The sequence below is a fragment of the Oncorhynchus tshawytscha genome, linkage group LG03 (assembly GCF_018296145.1).
Source record: "Oncorhynchus tshawytscha isolate Ot180627B linkage group LG03, Otsh_v2.0, whole genome shotgun sequence".
NCBI lineage: Eukaryota > Metazoa > Chordata > Actinopteri > Salmoniformes > Salmonidae > Oncorhynchus > Oncorhynchus tshawytscha.
The window spans coordinates 67462976-67479703 of record NC_056431.1 but is presented as its reverse complement, the minus strand read 5'-3'; the positions used below and the strand labels follow the sequence as shown (position 1 = coordinate 67479703).

Genomic DNA, 16728 nt, shown 5'->3' with positions numbered 1-16728 from the left:
CTTACCATTGACTATGTACCTACCTAGCATCCAACAGAGATGCAGGAGTTGTGACCCATTTTTGTTGGTGATGTTCAAATCAAATCAAAGTTATTTATATAGCCCTTTTTACATCAGCTGATATCTCAAAGTGCTGAACAGAAACCCAGCCTAAAACCCCAAACAGCAAGACATGCAGGTGTAGAAGCACAGTGACTAGGAAAAACTCCCTAGAAAGGCCAAAACCTTAGGAAGAAACCTAGAGAGGAACCAGGCTATGAGGGGTGGCCAGTCCTCTTCTGGCTGTGCCAGGTGGAGATTATAACAGAACATGGCCAATATGTTCAAATGTTCATAAATGACCATCATGGTCAAATAATAATAATCACAGTAGTTGTCAAGGGTGTAACAGGTCAGCACCTCAGGAGTTTTTTTATAGCCGATCATTCAGAGTATCTCTACCGCTCCTGCTGTCACTAGAGAGTTTAAAACAGCTGGTCTGGGACAAGTAGCACGTCCGGTGAACAGGTCAGGGTTCCATAGCCGCAGGCAGAACAGTTGAAACTGGAGCAGCAGCATGGCCAGGTGGACTGGGGACAGCAAGGAGTCATCATGCCAGGTAGTCCTGAGGCATGGTCCTAGGGCTCAGGTCCTCCGAGAGAGAGATAGAAAGAAAGAAAGAGAAAGAAAGAGAGAATTAGAGAGAGCATACATAAATTCACACAGGACACCGGATAAGACAGGAGAAATACTCCAGATATAACAGACAAATAGCCTAGCCCCCCGACACATAAACTACCACAGCATAAATACTGGAGGCTGAGACAGGAGGGGTCAGGAGACACTGTGGCCCCATCCGATGATACCCCCGACAGGGCCAAACAGGCAGGATATAACCCCACCCACTTTGCCAAAGCACAGCCCCCGCACCACTAGAGGGATATCTTAAACCACCAACTTACCATCCTGAGACAAGACTGAGTATAGCCCACAAAGATCTCCGCCACGGCACAACCCAAGGGGGGGCGCCAACCCAGGCAGGAGACCGAGTCTGCGTCTCTCACATGGGTAGGCAGACCATTCCATAAAAATGGAGCTCTATAGGAGAATGCCCTGCCTCCAGCTGTTTGCTTAGAAATTCTAGGGACAATTAGGAGGCCTGCGTCTTGTGACCGTAGCGTACGTGTAGGTATGTACAGCGGTACCAAATCAGAGAGATAGGTAGGAGCAAGCCCATGTAATGCTTTGTAGGTTAGCAGTAAAACCTTGAAATCAGCCCTTGCCTTAACAGGAAACCAGTGTAGAGAGGCTAGCGCTGGAGTAATATGATCAATTATTTTGGTTCTAGCCAGGATTCTAGCAGCCGTATTTAGCACTAACTGAAGTTTATTTAGTGCTTTATCCTGGTAGCCGGAAAGTAGAGCATTGCAGTAGTCTAACCTAGAAGTGACAAAAGCATGGATTTTTTCAATGTTACATAGATGGAAAAAAGCTGTCCTTGAAACAGTCTTGATATGTTCGTCAAAAGAGAGATCAGGGTCCAGAGTAACGCCGAGAGAGAGTAATGTTGAGTAATGTTTTTTGTCGTTGTGTCTAAGGAGGCATATGGAGGAGGGAATGATGTCACCTCCAGGTAGGTGTTTGTCCCCTTGGGTATCAGGTTCTTGTCAAGTTCTGGCAATTAGGGCACCACAGACTAGTGCATGTCCCTGGGCCTGGAAATGGTTGATCTCCCCCTCTAGGATGGAGAAGCTGTCGTTGCTAAGGTGTGGGGATTCTACTGGGGGGATATAGGTAGCACACATTACAAACATTTTCTCTGTTGAGATCATTTCCTTCCTAATTTATAGCTAGATGTAAAATGTTCCTGTTCTCTCTTGTTCTCTCTCTCTCTCTCGTTCTCGCTCTCGCTCTCGTTCTCTAACAGTGTGCTGGGGAGGAGTACTGGGTGGACAGCCGGACAGTATACATCGGTCACAAAGAACCCCCGCTGGGGGCCGATGCCTACATCCCTCAGCGTTATCCCGACAACCGCATTGTCTCTTCCAAGGTGAGCAGGCTCCACAGCAACCAAGCAGTTGGCATAACAACAGCATCACCTACCCCTGAAAACCAAATCGATACCTTGATAACCAAGCCTGTTGTGCTCCATTAACAGTATCCTCTGTCCTTTAGGGTTAGCAACCTTTTGGACCACATACACACATATACACACACACTGCTGCTCCTCTCTCTAGACTGCCTGTTAATAGTGTGTGTGTTCTCTCTACCAGTACACCTTATGGAACTTCATCCCCAAGAACCTGTTTGAACAGTTCAGAAGAATCGCCAACTTCTACTTCCTGCTCATCTTCCTGGTCCAGGTGACAACATCTCTCTGTTTGATCAGGGCCATTTGGGAGTTTCACATGTTCAGGTTACACACTATTAGTTAAAGACGTAGGCTATGTGAAGTCAATGTGACAGTTAATTAGGTAACGTTAGTTATTTGGCTTGGAATTACATTGGTCAAGTACGCATGGGCCTATGGTCATGGTCCATGATAAATATGATATGACCCCGTCCAGTAGCACTATGAGGAGGAGACTAAGGTGGCCGGTCCAGCTTGCTACAATGGTTGAAGGGATAGTTTAAGATTTTAGTATGCTAGCTGCTCCTGCACACTTCCAGTTATTGCTCTAGCGAATGTTAACAATCTCGCTCTTTATCTGTTGCTCTCTCAAACTGAGACACAAACCTGGGGTCTGGCTTGTATTCAACCTTCTGTATTCTGTAGAATGGCGCCAGAAACTACCTTCAACTTCATTAAAACTGCACACAAAGACATAAAAATGGTATCCATGAGTTCATCTGAAACTATCCCTTTAAACTGAAATTAATGAGTTATGAGTAATGAGTAACCAGCGGGTAGGAGGACGTTAGGCGGGTGTGGTTAAATAATGTGGGGAGGCGGAGATATAAACTGAAGTCACCTGATTGCTCCATCACTCCCCCGAACTGGAATTTATCTGCAACTATATTTATTGACTCCTGCTCTCCCTCTCCTCCTTGTTCCCTCCCTCTCTACCTTCGTTCCCTGCCTCCTTCCTCTCTTCCTCTCTCCTCAGCTCATCATAGACACGCCCACCAGCCCCGTCACCAGTGGACTGCCTCTATTCTTTGTCATCACCGTCACTGCCATTAAACAGGTCTGTTGATGGCATAATTAATGACAAAATGGCATAACAAAATGGCATAATTAATGGTATACAGTGCATTCGTAAAGTTTTCAGACCCCTTGACTTTTTCCACATTTTGTTACGCTACAGCCTGATTCTAATATTGGTTAAATCATTTTTTTTCCCTCATTTATTTTTTAACATTTTTTATTCCCCCTTTATTTAACCAGGTAGGCTAGTTGAGAGCAAGTTCTCATTTACAACTGCGACCTGGCCAAGATAAAGCATAGCAGTGTGAACAGACAACAACACAGAGTTACACATGGAGTAAACAATAAACAAGTCAATAACACAGTAGAAAAAAAAGAGTCTATATACAATGTGTGCAAAAGGCATGAGGAGGTAGGCGAATAATTACAATTTTGCAGATTAACACTGGAGTGATAAATGATCAGATGGTCATGTGCAGGTAGAGATACTGGTGTGCAAAAGAGCAGAAAAGTAAATAAATCAATGTACAAGTAAATAAATCAATGTACAAACAATACACCATAATGAAAAAGAAAGAATATGTTTTTAGAAATGTATTAAAAATGAAAAACAGAAATCTCTATTTGACATAAGTATTCAGGTCCTTTGCTATGAGACTCGAAATTGAGCTCAGACGTATCCTGTTTCCATTGATCATCCTTGAGATGTTTCAACAACTTGACTGGCGTTCACTTGTGGTAATTGATTGGACATGATTTAGAAAGGCACACACATGTCTGTATAAGGTCCCACAGTTGACAGTGCATGTCAGAGCAAAAACCAAGCCATGAGGTTGAAAGAATTGTCCGTAGAACTCCGAGACAGGATTGTGTCGAGGCTCAGATCTGGGGAGGGGTACCAAAACATTTCTGCAGCATTGAAGGTCCCCAAGAACACGGTGGCCTCCATCATTCTTAAATAGAAGAAGTTTGGAACCACCAAGACTGTTCCTAGAGCTGGCCGCCCAGCCAAACTGACCAATCAGGGGAGGTGACCAAGAACCCGATGGTCACTCTGACATAGCTCCAGAATTAATCTGTGGAGATGGGAGAACCTTCCAGAAGGACAACCATTTCTCAAGCACTTCACCAATCAGGAATTTATGGTAGAGTAGCCAGACAGAAGCCACTCCTCAGTAAAAGGGACATGACAGTCTGCTTGGAGTTTGCCAAAAGGCACCTAAAGACTCTCAGACCATGAGAAACAACATTCTCTGGTCTGATGAAACCAAGATTGAACTCTTTGGCCTGAATGCCAAGCGTCACGTCTGGAGGAAACCTGCCCCCATCCCTACAGTGAAGCATGGTGGTGGCAGCATCATGCTGTGGGGATGTTTTTCAGCGTCAGGGAATGGGAGACTAGTCAGGATCGAGGGAAAGATGAACAGAGCAAAGTACAGAGAGATCCTTGATGAAAACCTGCTCCAGAGCACTCAGGACCTCAGGCTGGGGTGAAGGTTCAGCTTCCAACAGGACAACGACCCTAAGCACACAGCCAAGACAACGCAGGAGTGACTGCGGGACAAGTCTCATGAATGTCCTTGATTGGCCCAGCCATAGCCCAGACTTGAACCCGATCGAACATCTCTGGATAGACCTGAAAATAGCTGTGCAGCGACGCTCCCCATCCAACCTGACAGAGCTTGAGAGGATCTGCAGAGAAGAATGGGAGAAACTCCCCAAATGTGCCACGCTTGTAGCATCATACCCAAGAACACTTGAGGCTGTAATCACTGCCAAAGATGCTTCAAGAAAGTACTGAGTAAAGGGTCTGAATACTTATGTAAATGTGATATTTCCGTGTTTCATTTGTAATACATTTGTAAACATTTCTAAAAAACTTTTTTTTGCTTTGTCATTATGGGGTATTGTGTGTAGATTGATGAGAATTTTTTTGTTTATACATTTTTGATTAAGGCTGTAACGTTTCAAAATGTGGAAAAAGTCAAGGGGTCTGTATACTTTCTGAATGCACTGTATGTTTATTCTCTGTTCATCGGTGTTGGAAGCCTTCCTCCGCTGTGTTCCATTAGAGACAGATGTGCTAACAGCAGGGAACCTGGCTAACAGGGCCCAGGTCAGGTCATATGCGATCATTAACCTGACATGTTGTGTAGATGCCCTGGATACAGGTCAACATGCTGACAGAACATACCACTAATTTGATACCACGTACTGTGTGACCTTATATGACGGTATCGCCCTCTGTTCCATTTCTTCCCATGATCCCTACATATTTCTCCCGCCATTTGCTCCTTGTATATCTCAACCTCTTCTCCCTTCCTCCCCTCTTCCTCTCTCCCCCAGGGTTATGAAGACTGGCTGAGACACAAGGCAGACTGCAGTATAAATGAGTGTCCTGTGGACGTGGTGAAGGAAGGGACGGTGGAGAGGACACAGAGTCACAAGCTACGGGTATGACTGTCTTAGTTTTAGTTGTATTTTTTTATTTCACCTTTATTTAACCAGGTAGGCTAGTTGAGAACAAGTTCTCATTTGAAACTGCGACCTGGCCAAGATAAAGCAAAGCAGTTTGACACATACAACAACACAAAGTTACACATGGAATAAACAAACATACAATCAATAATACAGTAGAAAAATCTATATACAGCATGTGCAAATGAGGTAGGATAAGAGAGGTAAGGCAATAAATAGGCCATGGTGGCAAAGTAATTACAATATAGCAATTAAACACTGGAATGGTAGGATGTGCAGAAGAGGAATGTGCAAGTTGAGATACTGGGGTGCAAAGGAGCAAATTAAATAAATACAGTATGGGGATGAGGTAGATTGAATGGGCTATTTACAGATGAGCTATGTACAGGTGCAGTGATCTGTGGGCTGCTCTGACAGCTGGTGCTTAAAGCTAGTGAGGGAGGTAAGAGTCTCCAGCTTCAGAGATTTTTGCAGTTTGTTCCAGTCATTAGCAGCAGAGAACTGGACGGAGAGGCGGCCAAAGGAAGAATTGGCTTTGGGGGTGACCAGTGAGGTTTCATGTGGGTGCTGCTATGGTGACCAGTGAGCTGAGATAAGGCGGGGCTTTACCTAGCAGAGACTTGTAGATGACCTGGAGCCAGTGGGTTTGGCGACGAGTATGAAGCGAGGGCCAGCCAACGAGAGCATACAGGTCGCAGTGGTGGGTAGTATATGGGGCTTTGGTGACAAAACGGATGGCACTGTGATAGACTGCATCCAATTTGTTGAGTAGAGTGTTGGAGGCTATTTTGTAAATGACATTGCCGAAGTCGAGGATCAGCAGGATGGTCAGTTTTACGAGGGTATGTTTGGCAGCATGAGTGAAGGATGCTTTGTTGCAAAATAGGATTGGAGATGTTTAATGTGAGTCTGGAAGGAGAGTTTACAGTCTAACCAGACAGATTGGTATTTGTAGTTGTCCACATATTCTAAGTCAGAACCGTCCATAGTGATGTTGGACGGGCGGGCAGGTGCGGGCAGCGATCGGTTGAAGAGCATGCATTTAGTTTTACTTTGTATTTAAGAGCAGTTGGAGGCCACGGAAGGAGAGTTGTATGGCATTGAAGCTCATCTGGAGGTTAGTTAACAGTGTCCAACGAAGGGCCAGAGGTATACAGAATGGTGTCGTCTGCGTAGAGGTGGATCAAAGAATCACCAGCAGCGAGAGCGACATCATTGATGTATACAGAGAAGAGAGTCGGCCCGAGAATTTAACCCTGTGTCACCCCCATAGAGACTGCCAGAGGTCCAGACAACAGGCCCTCTGATTTGACATACTGAACTCTATCGGAGAAGTAGTTGGTGAACCAAGCGAGGCAATCATTTGAGAAACCAAGGCTGTTGAGTCTGCCAATAAGAATGTTGTGGTTGACAGAGTCGAAAGCCTTAGCCAGGTCGATGAATACGGCTACACAGTAATGTCTCATCGATGGCGGTTATGATATCATTTAGGACCTTGAGCGTGGCTGAGGTGCACCCATGACCAGCTCTGAAACCAGATTACATATCGGAGAAAGTACTGTGAGATTCGAAATGGTCGGTAATCTGTTTATTTACTTGGCTGTCAAAGACCTTAGAAAGGGTAGAATAGATATAGGTCTGTAACAGTTTGGGTCTAGAGTGTATCCCCCTTTGAAGAGGGGGGTGACCGTGGCAGCTTTCCAATCTATGGGAATCTCAGACGATATGAAAGAGAGGTTGAACAGTCTAGTAATAGGGGTTGCAACAATTTCAGCAGATAATTTTAGAAAGAGAGGGTCCAGATTGTCTAGCCCGGCTGATTTGTAGGGGTCCAGATTTTGCAGCTCTTTCAGAACATCAGCTATCTGTATTTGGGTGAAGGAGAAGTGGGGGAGGTTTGGGAGAGTTGCTGTGGGGAGCGCAGGGCTGTTGGCCGGGGTAGGGGTAGCCAGGTGGAAAGCATGGCCAGTCGTAGAAAAATGCTTATTGAAATTCTCAATTATTGTGGATTTATCGGTAGTGACAGTGTTTCCTAGCCTCAGTGCAGTGGGCAGCTGGGAGGAGAGGCTCTTATTCTCCATGGACTTTACAGTGTCCCAGAACTATTTTGAGTTAGTACTACAGGAAGCAAATTTCTGTTTAAAAAGCTAGCCTTAGCTTTCCTAACTGCCTGTGTATATTGGTTCCTAACTTCCATGAAGAGTTGCATATCACGGGGGCTATTCGATGCTAATGCAGAACGCCACAGGATGTTTTTGTGCTGGTCAAGGGCAGAGAGGTCTGGAGTGAACCAAGGGCTATATCTATTCCTGGTTCAACATTTTTTGAATGGAGCATGCTTATTTAAGATGGTGAGGAAGGCACTTTTAAAGATTAACCAGGCATCCTCTACTGACGGGATGACGTCAAAGTCATTCCAGGATACCCTGGCCAGGTCGATTAAAAAGGCCTGTTCGCTGAAGTGTTTTAGGGAGCGTTTGACAGTGATGAGGGGTGGTCGTTTGACCATGGACCCATTACGGATGCAGGCAATGAGGCAGTGATTGCTGAGATCTTGGTCGAAAACAGCAGAGGTGTATTTGGGGGGCGAGTTAGTTAGGACGATATCTATGAGGGTGCCCGTGTTTACGGATTTGGGGTTGTACCTGGTAGGTTCATTGATAATTTGTGTGAGATTGAGGGCATCAAGCTTAGATTGTAGGATGGCCGGGGTGTTAAGCATGTCCCAATTTAGGTCACCTAGAAGCACGAGCTCAGAAGATAGATGGGGGGCAATCAATTCAAATCAAAATCAAATCAAATTTATTTATATAGCCCTTCGTACATCAGCTGATATCTCAAAGTGCTGTACAGAAACAGAGCCTAAAACCCCAAACAGCAAGCAATGCAGGTGTAGAAGCATGGTGGCTAGGAAAAACTCCCTAGAAAGGCCAAAACCTAGGAAGAAACCTAGAGAGGAACCAGGCTATGTGGTGGCCAGTCCTCTTCTGGCTGTGCCGGGTGGAGATTATAACAGAACATGGCCAAGATGTTCAAATGTTCATAAATGACCAGCATGGTCGAATAATAATAAGGCAGAACAGTTGAAACTGGAGCAGCAGCACGGTCAGGTGGACTGGGGACAGCAAGGAGTCATCATGTCAGGTAGTCCTGGGGCATGGTCCTAGGGCTCAGGTCCTCCGAGAGAGAGAAAGAAAGAGAGAAGGAGAGAATTAGAGAACGCACACTTAGATTCACACAGGACACCGAATAGCACAGGAGAAGTACTCCAGATATAACAAACTGACCCTACCCCCCCGACACATAAACTACTACAGCATAAATACTGGAGGCTGAGACAGGAGGGGTCAGGAGACACCTGACACCTGACACCTCTCTCACCTCACATATTGTGTCCAGGGCACAGCTGGGGCAGAGGGTGGTCTATAGCAAGCGGCAACGGTGAGAGACTTGTTTCTGGAAAGGCAAATTTTTAGAAGTAGAAGCTTGAATTGTTTTGGTACAGACCTGGATAGTAGGATAGAACTCTGCAGGCTATCTCTGCAGTAGATTGCAACACCGCCCCCTTTGGCAGTTCTATCTGGGCAGAAAATGTTATAGTTAGGGATGGACATTTCAGGGTTTTTGGTGGTTTTCCTAAGCCAGGATTCCGACATGGCTAAGACATCCAGGTTGGCGGAATGTGCTAAAGCAGTGAATAAAGCAAACTTAGGGAGTAGGCTTCTAATGTTAACATGCATGAAACCAAGGCTTTTACGCTTACAGTAGTCAACAAATGAGAGCGCCTGGGGAGTAGGAGTGGAGCTAGGCACTGTAGGTCCTGGATTAACCTCTACATCACCAGAGGAACAGAGGAGAAGTAGGATAAGAGTACGGCTAAAGGCTATAAGAACTGGCCGTCTAGCACGTTCGGAACAGAGAGTAAAGGGAGCAGGTTTCTGGGCACGATAGCATAGATTCAAGGCATAATGTACAGACAAAGGTATGGTATGACGATAGTACATTGGAGGTAAACCTAGGCATTGAGTAATGATGAGAGAGATATAGTCTCTAGAGACATTTAAACCAGGTGATGTGATCGCATATGTGGGAGATGGAACAACATGGTTGGTTAAGGCATATTGAGCGGGTCTAGAGGCTCTACAGTGAAATAAGACAGTAATCACTAACCAGGACAGTAATGGACAAGGCATTTTGATATTAGGGAGAGGCATGCGTTGCCAAGTGATCTTATGGGTCCAGTGAGTGGTTAGGCTGGCTGGGGATACGGCGATTCAGCCAGTTAGCAGGCCGGGGCTAGCAAGCTAGCAGTTAGCAGGCCGGGGCTAGCAAGCTAGCATAAGGGCCTTAGAGGGACATCGCGATGGGGGAAAGTCTGCTTTTGCCTCCTCGTGCGGTGACGTCGATAGACCAGTCGTGGAATTAGTAGGGTTCCAAATAACAGAGGGGTCCAAGTCCAATTTGCAAAATGGGTATAGTGGTCCAAGAAACTGGCCTATGGATCAGGTAACAGTCCAATATGCTCTAGGTAGCTAGCAGGCCGCGGTTAGCAAAATTGGCCTTCAGGGGACGTCGCACCTGAGGGGCCTGTTGGGATTCTCAGGCAGATTATGTCGGTTTTCCAGTCGTGAAGGATCGTGAAGGTTCCGTGCCCAGTACCGGCAGTAGCAGGGGTCCGGATATTGTAGCCGAGGAGTGAGCTTCAGGAGTAGCCCAGGAGCCCAAACCGGGAGATGCTCCGGGACTGAAGCGTTAGCCAGGAGTAGTCAACCCGGGTTGCGGTTAGCTAGCTGCGATTATCCAGATGAAAAGTTTCAGAGTTTGCGGTAGGAATCCGGGGATATGGAGAGAAAAATAGGTCCGGTATGCTCTGGTTTGAAACGCGTTGTACGAACTGGTGAGAGCTTTCCGAGCTAAAGGTTAGCTGATGACCGCTAGCAGTGGTTAGCTGACTGATAGCTGATAGCTGGTAGCTAGTTAGCCAGCTAGCTTCAGTTGAGGTATTCCAGTTCGGAAGTAAATAGAAAGGAGAGTATTTTGAAGTTGAGGTTTAGGAAAAATATTAAAAAGAATGCGAAGAAAAAGATATAGAAAGATATATACATGGAACGAGACAAGACAAAGACTAAGACGTCTGACTTCTACGCCATCTTGGATTTGACAGGATGGGCCTTCTACTCTCCAGTCTGCTATACATCATTATGACTGCCCTAGTAATGGGCCTTCTACTCTCCAGTCTACCACTCATCATTATGACTGTCCTAGTAATGGGCCATCTACTCTCCAGTCTACTACACATCATTATGACTGTCCTAGTAATGGGCCTTCTACTCTCCAGTCTACTACACATCATTATCACGGTTGGGATGGTGTTCTTGGACTTGTACTCATCCGTCTTCCTCCTCCAAACACGGCGAGTGGAGTTTAGACCAAAAAGCTCTATTTTTGTCTCATCAGACCACATGACCTTCTCCCATTCCTCCTCTGGATCATCCAGATGGTCATTGGCAAACTTCAGACGGACCTGGACATGCGCTGGCTTGAGCAGTGGGACCTTGCGTGCGCTGCAGGATTTTAATCCATGACGGCGTAGTGTGTTACTAATGGTTTTCTTTGAGACTGTGGTCCCAGCTCTCTTCAGGTCATTGACCAGGTCTTGCCGTGTAGTTCTGGGCTGATCCCTCACCTTCCTCGTGATCATTGATGCCCCACGAGGTGAGATCTTGCATGGAGCCCCAGACCGAGGGTGATTGACCGTCATCTTGAACTTCTTCCATTTTCTAATAATTGCGCCAACAGTTGTTGCTCACAGGTAAATGGTGTTGTTTTGCCCGACGCGATAGCTACCTGTATCATGAATACACTCACAGGTAAATGGTGTTGTTTTGCCCGACGCGATAGCTACCTCGCCTCACAACTCTGCCAAACATGCCTTTTTGCTTTTACAACATATCAAAATAACAATGATGAATTAAATATTTTCATTTACATTTTATTTTAATGAGCCAATTCATACAATATCATTCTTCCACCAGAAGATATAGTCCAGACACAAATCTGGTTAGTAAAACATTGTTTCTGAGGTCAGACAGGCAGACAGTGAGGCTTATATTAACCCCTGCTGTACCAAACTAAATGATAGGTTTATATTAACCCTTGCTGTACCAAACTAAATGATAGGTTTGTATTAACCTCGCTGTACCAAACTAAATGATAGGTTTATATTAACCCCGCTGTACCAAACTAAATGATAGGTTTATATTAACCCCTGCTGTACCAAACTAAATGATAGGTTTATATTAACCTCGCTGTACCAAACTAAATGATAGGTTTATATTAACCCCTGCTGTACCAAACTAAATGATAGGTTTATATTAACCTCGCTGTACCACACTAAATGATAGATTTATATTAACCCCTGCTGTACCAAACTAAATGATAGGTTTATATTAACCCCTGCTGTACCAAACTAAATGATAGGTTTATATTAACCCCGCTGTACCAAACTAAATGATAGGTTTATATTAACCCCTGCTGTACCAAACTAAATGATAGGTTTATATTAACCTCGCTGTACCAAACTAAATGATAGGTTTATATTAATCCCTGCTGTACCAAACTAAATGATAGGTTTATATTAACCCCGCTGTACCAAACTAAATGATAGGTTTATATTAACCCCTGCTGTACCAAACTAAATGATAGGTTTATATTAACCTCGCTGTACCAAACTAAATGGTAGGTTTATATTATCCCCTGCTGTACCAAACTAAATGATAGGTTTATATTAACCTCGCTGTACCAAACTAAATGATAGGTTTATATTAACCCCTGCTGTACCAAACTAAATGATAGATTTATATTAACCCCTGCTGTACCAAACTAAATGATAGGTTTATATTAACCTCGCTGTACCAAACTAAATGGTAGGTTTATATTAACCCCTGCTGTACCAAACTAAATGATAGGTTTATATTAACCTCGCTGTACCAAACTAAATTATAGGTTTATATTAACCCCTGCTGTACCAAACTAAATGATAGGTTTATATTAACCCCGCCGTACCAAACTAAATGATAGGTTGATATTAACCCTCGCTGTACCAAACTAAATGATAGGTTTATATTAACCCCTGCTGTACCAAACTAAATGATAGGTTTATATTAACCCCTGCTGTACCAAACTAAATGATAGGTTTATATTAACCCCTGCTGTACCAAACTAAATGATAGGTTTATATTAACCCCTGCTGTACCAAACTAAATGATAGGTTTATATTAACCCCTGCTGTACCAAACTAAATGATAGGTTGATATTAACCCTCGCTGTACCAAACTAAATGATAGGTTTATATTAACCCCTGCTGTACCAAACTAAATGATAGGTTTATATTAACCCCTGCTGTACCAAACTAAATGATAGGTTTATATTAACCCCTGCTGTACCAAACTAAATGATAGGTTTATATTAACCCCTGCTGTACCAAACTAAATGATAGGTTTATATTAACCCCTGCTGTACCAAACTAAATGATAGGTTTATATTAACCCCTGCTGTACCAAACTAAATGATAGGTTTATATTAACCTCGCTGTACCAAACTAAATGATAGGTTTATATTAACCCCTGCTGTACCAAACTAAATGATAGGTTTATATTAACCTCGCTGTACCAAACTAAATGATAGGTTTATATTAATCCCTGCTGTACCAAACTAAATGATAGGTTTATATTAACCCCTGCTGTACCAAACTAAATGATAGGTTTATATTAACCCCGCTGTACCAAACTAAATGATAGGTTTATATTAACCCCTGCTGTACCAAACTAAATGATAGGTTTATATTAACCTCGCTGTACCAAACTAAATGATAGGTTTATATTAATCCCTGCTGTACCAAACTAAATGATAGGTTTGTATTAACCTCGCTGTACCAAACTAAATGATAGGTTTATATTAACCCCGCTGTACCAAACTAAATGATAGGTTTATATTAACCCCTGCTGTACCAAACTAAATGATAGGTTTATATTAACCTCGCTGTACCAAACTAAATGATAGGTTTATATTAACCCCTGCTGTACCAAACTAAATGATAGGTTTATATTAACCTCGCTGTACCAAACTAAATTATAGGTTTATATTAACCCCTGCTGTACCAAACTAAATGATAGGTTTATATTAACCCCTGCTGTACCAAACTAAATGATAGGTTTATATTAACCTCGCTGTACCAAACTAAATTATAGGTTTATATTAACCCCTGCTGTACCAAACTAAACGCTAGGCAATGGGAAATAATGTGTGCGATATATACAAGAGATGGTTGTGACAGCAACATGAACATGATATTATGATGGAGGTGCAGTGATAATTGTCAGTTGGAACTGTTAGCAGGCATAGGCTTGTCTGTGACGGCCAATACAGAACGGCTTGGAACGCTGCTCGTCCAATCAGCATCCAGGATCCAAACAACCAGTTTTTTAAATAATATTTATGAACATTTAAATCATAGCCACAGCTATCATCTTTAATCATTATACTAATTACCATTCAATCTATTCCTGAGACCTTTTAAGCTGGTCTCCATGGGAACGAGACACCCGGGTGCCTGCCCTTTGTGTGTGTGTGTGTGTGTGTGTGTGTGTGTGTGTGTGTATGTGTGTGCCTGCTTTGCCTGCGATGCCCTAGCTTGCGTCCGAGAGAAGATTAACATTCCCATCTCAAACATTCCTGTTGTGATTACTCTGGTCGCATACAGGGGAAAGGATTTGTCTTTCCAGACAGAGATTAAATATCAATATGACTGATATGAAGGGCCGCTATTATCCTGTTATCTACTCTGATGTCAGACAGGACTAGGGTCAAAACAGTGGTGCTACCATAGAATTAGGAATTAGAATTTAATAGGATCTCTATGGGTGTTACTGTGGAACAGATTGCAGTGTCATAATAACCACATAGCAGATATTACAGAGTGGAGACAGGGACTATGTCCCATTTAGAGAAGCACCCTGCAGTGTCTGGCAGGTCTGTGTAATATCTATGGCTATATTTAAGTGTGTTGGCACATGTTGCCATAGCCATGCCGTCCACCGAAACGTGTCTTTGTTGTGCTACTGATCCAGTTTCTGCTGTTCTGCCTGCGGTTATGGAACCCTGACCTGTTCACGGGACGTGCTACCTTGTCCCGGACCTGCTGTCTCGAACCTCTGAATGCTCGGCGGCTATGAAAAGTCAGCTGACATTTACTGCTGAGGTGCTGACCTGTTGCACAATATATATCCACTGTGATTATTTGACACTGCTGGTCATCTATGAACGTTAGAACATCTTTTTTTTTTTTTTTTTTAATTTTCTTTTACTAGGCAAGTCAGTTAAGAACAAATTCTTATTTTCAATGACAGCCTAGGAACAGTGGGTTAACTGTCTGTTCAAGGGCAGAACGACAGATTTTGTACCTTGTCAGCTTGGGGATTTGAACTTGCAACCTTTTGGTTACTAGTCCAATGCTCTAACCACTAGGCTACACTGCCGCCCCATCTTGAAGAACGATCTGGCCTTAATGGCCATGTACTCTTATAATCTCCACCCGGCACAGCCAGAAGAGGACTGGCCACCCCTTCAGAGCCTGGTTCCTCTCTAGGTTTCTTTTCACAGCCAGAAGAGGACTGGGGACCCCTAGGTTCCTGCCTTTTTCCTAGCCACCGTGCTTCTACATCTGCATTGTTGCTGTTCAGGGTTTTAGGCTGGGTATATGTGTAAGCACTTCGTGACATCTGCAGATGTAAAAGGGCTTTATAAATCTTATTGATTGAATGAAAGCTGAAAAACAGTCTATATCCACACACACACACACACACACACACACACAAACATTCTCCGGATGGTCCTCACCCATGGCCCCCCCACAAATCAAACAGGAAGAGTAATGATGAAAATATTCATCTTGATAACTTGTATATAACTTGTACTTGTATGTACTGTAGGGGAGAGTAGGGTAAGTTGAGACATTTTTTTACATTCAACATCACTCTGTCAAGGGAAATATAGAATTCTTTCTAACATAGACATCTACATATATTTCAGGATGTATTTCAGGAAAAATCTGAATTAATGTTAACATTGCAGTTTTGAAAACATAGCTTGTCCAAAAAAAGTGGTCTCTTGGCACAGCTTACCTGGGTATGGGGTAAGTTGAGTCATGGAACAGGGTAAGCCCCCTTTCTGTACTGAATTAAATATTATCACTACATTTTTAAAACCATGACTATCTTCACTACCCAAACACAATTCAACACAATTGTTGGTCTTTTAATAATTTTAAGCATTTTTAAAAACCTAACAGACACTTTTTTAAACACGCTTAATGCAGGCCCTGTTGTTACTTCATATCCCAGTGATAATGCCTTCAATTACGCATTTTGACTATATTAGCCCACACAGCTACAAGGATGTACGTTCATGCTAGGTTTAGGACCTCATATTGAAGCTTATAGAGACCCCAACTGATTATTCTATATATATATATATATATATGTATATATGCATATATTGTTCTATATATATATATATAATCTTAAAAGTATCTACTTTGGTTTAGACACAACTTCTAACACAATCACTGAATTTGACTTGGTGAAAATCTAGTTTTTGGACCTACTGTAACTTACCACTTTTTCCATGTGGTTTCTTCCTTCAGACTCCAGGAAAGGATGACCTCTTCCTAAACATTTGGTCAAATGATACATTTTGTGTATGGTTTCCTAGAAACAAGGGTGGCTCAACTTACCCCACTTTCCCTTACTGTGGTGTGCACGGTCACCGTGGAGATGGGATTTATAGGCTATTTAATCCCACCGTTATGCAACAACTCAATCGCCAGGAAAAAAAGGAATGGGAAAAGATGTATGTGTTTCCTGTAGAAGAGCTCCTACTCATTAGTGATTCTTTCTGTATCTGCAGCAGTATGGTGGCTCACTAGATCCAAAATACCTTTTGTGAAATAATGTTTGTTTACAACGACATTGGGGTTTATAGTGAGTTCATTTAAATGACATCCCATCCCCCCAACTAGTGCACACATTTTGACGATCGGAGTCACCAGGTTGGGCTCTGGTCAA

At 43.3% G+C, this 16728-nt stretch overlaps 1 protein-coding gene across 4 annotated transcripts in view; it reads left to right on the top strand.

The window, feature by feature from the left end:
* LOC112224596 (phospholipid-transporting ATPase IH) overlaps window positions 1-16728 on the top strand; it is an 86845-nt gene that overhangs the window by 32011 nt on the left and 38106 nt on the right. For all 4 annotated transcript variants that reach the window (XM_042319862.1, XM_042319865.1, XM_042319864.1 and 1 more), the window contains exons 2-5: window positions 1907-2029; window positions 2253-2342; window positions 3087-3167; window positions 5474-5581. In XM_042319862.1, the coding sequence (XP_042175796.1) occupies window positions 1907-2029; window positions 2253-2342; window positions 3087-3167; window positions 5474-5581 (402 nt within the window). The remainder of the gene's footprint in view (window positions 1-1906; window positions 2030-2252; window positions 2343-3086; window positions 3168-5473; window positions 5582-16728) is intronic.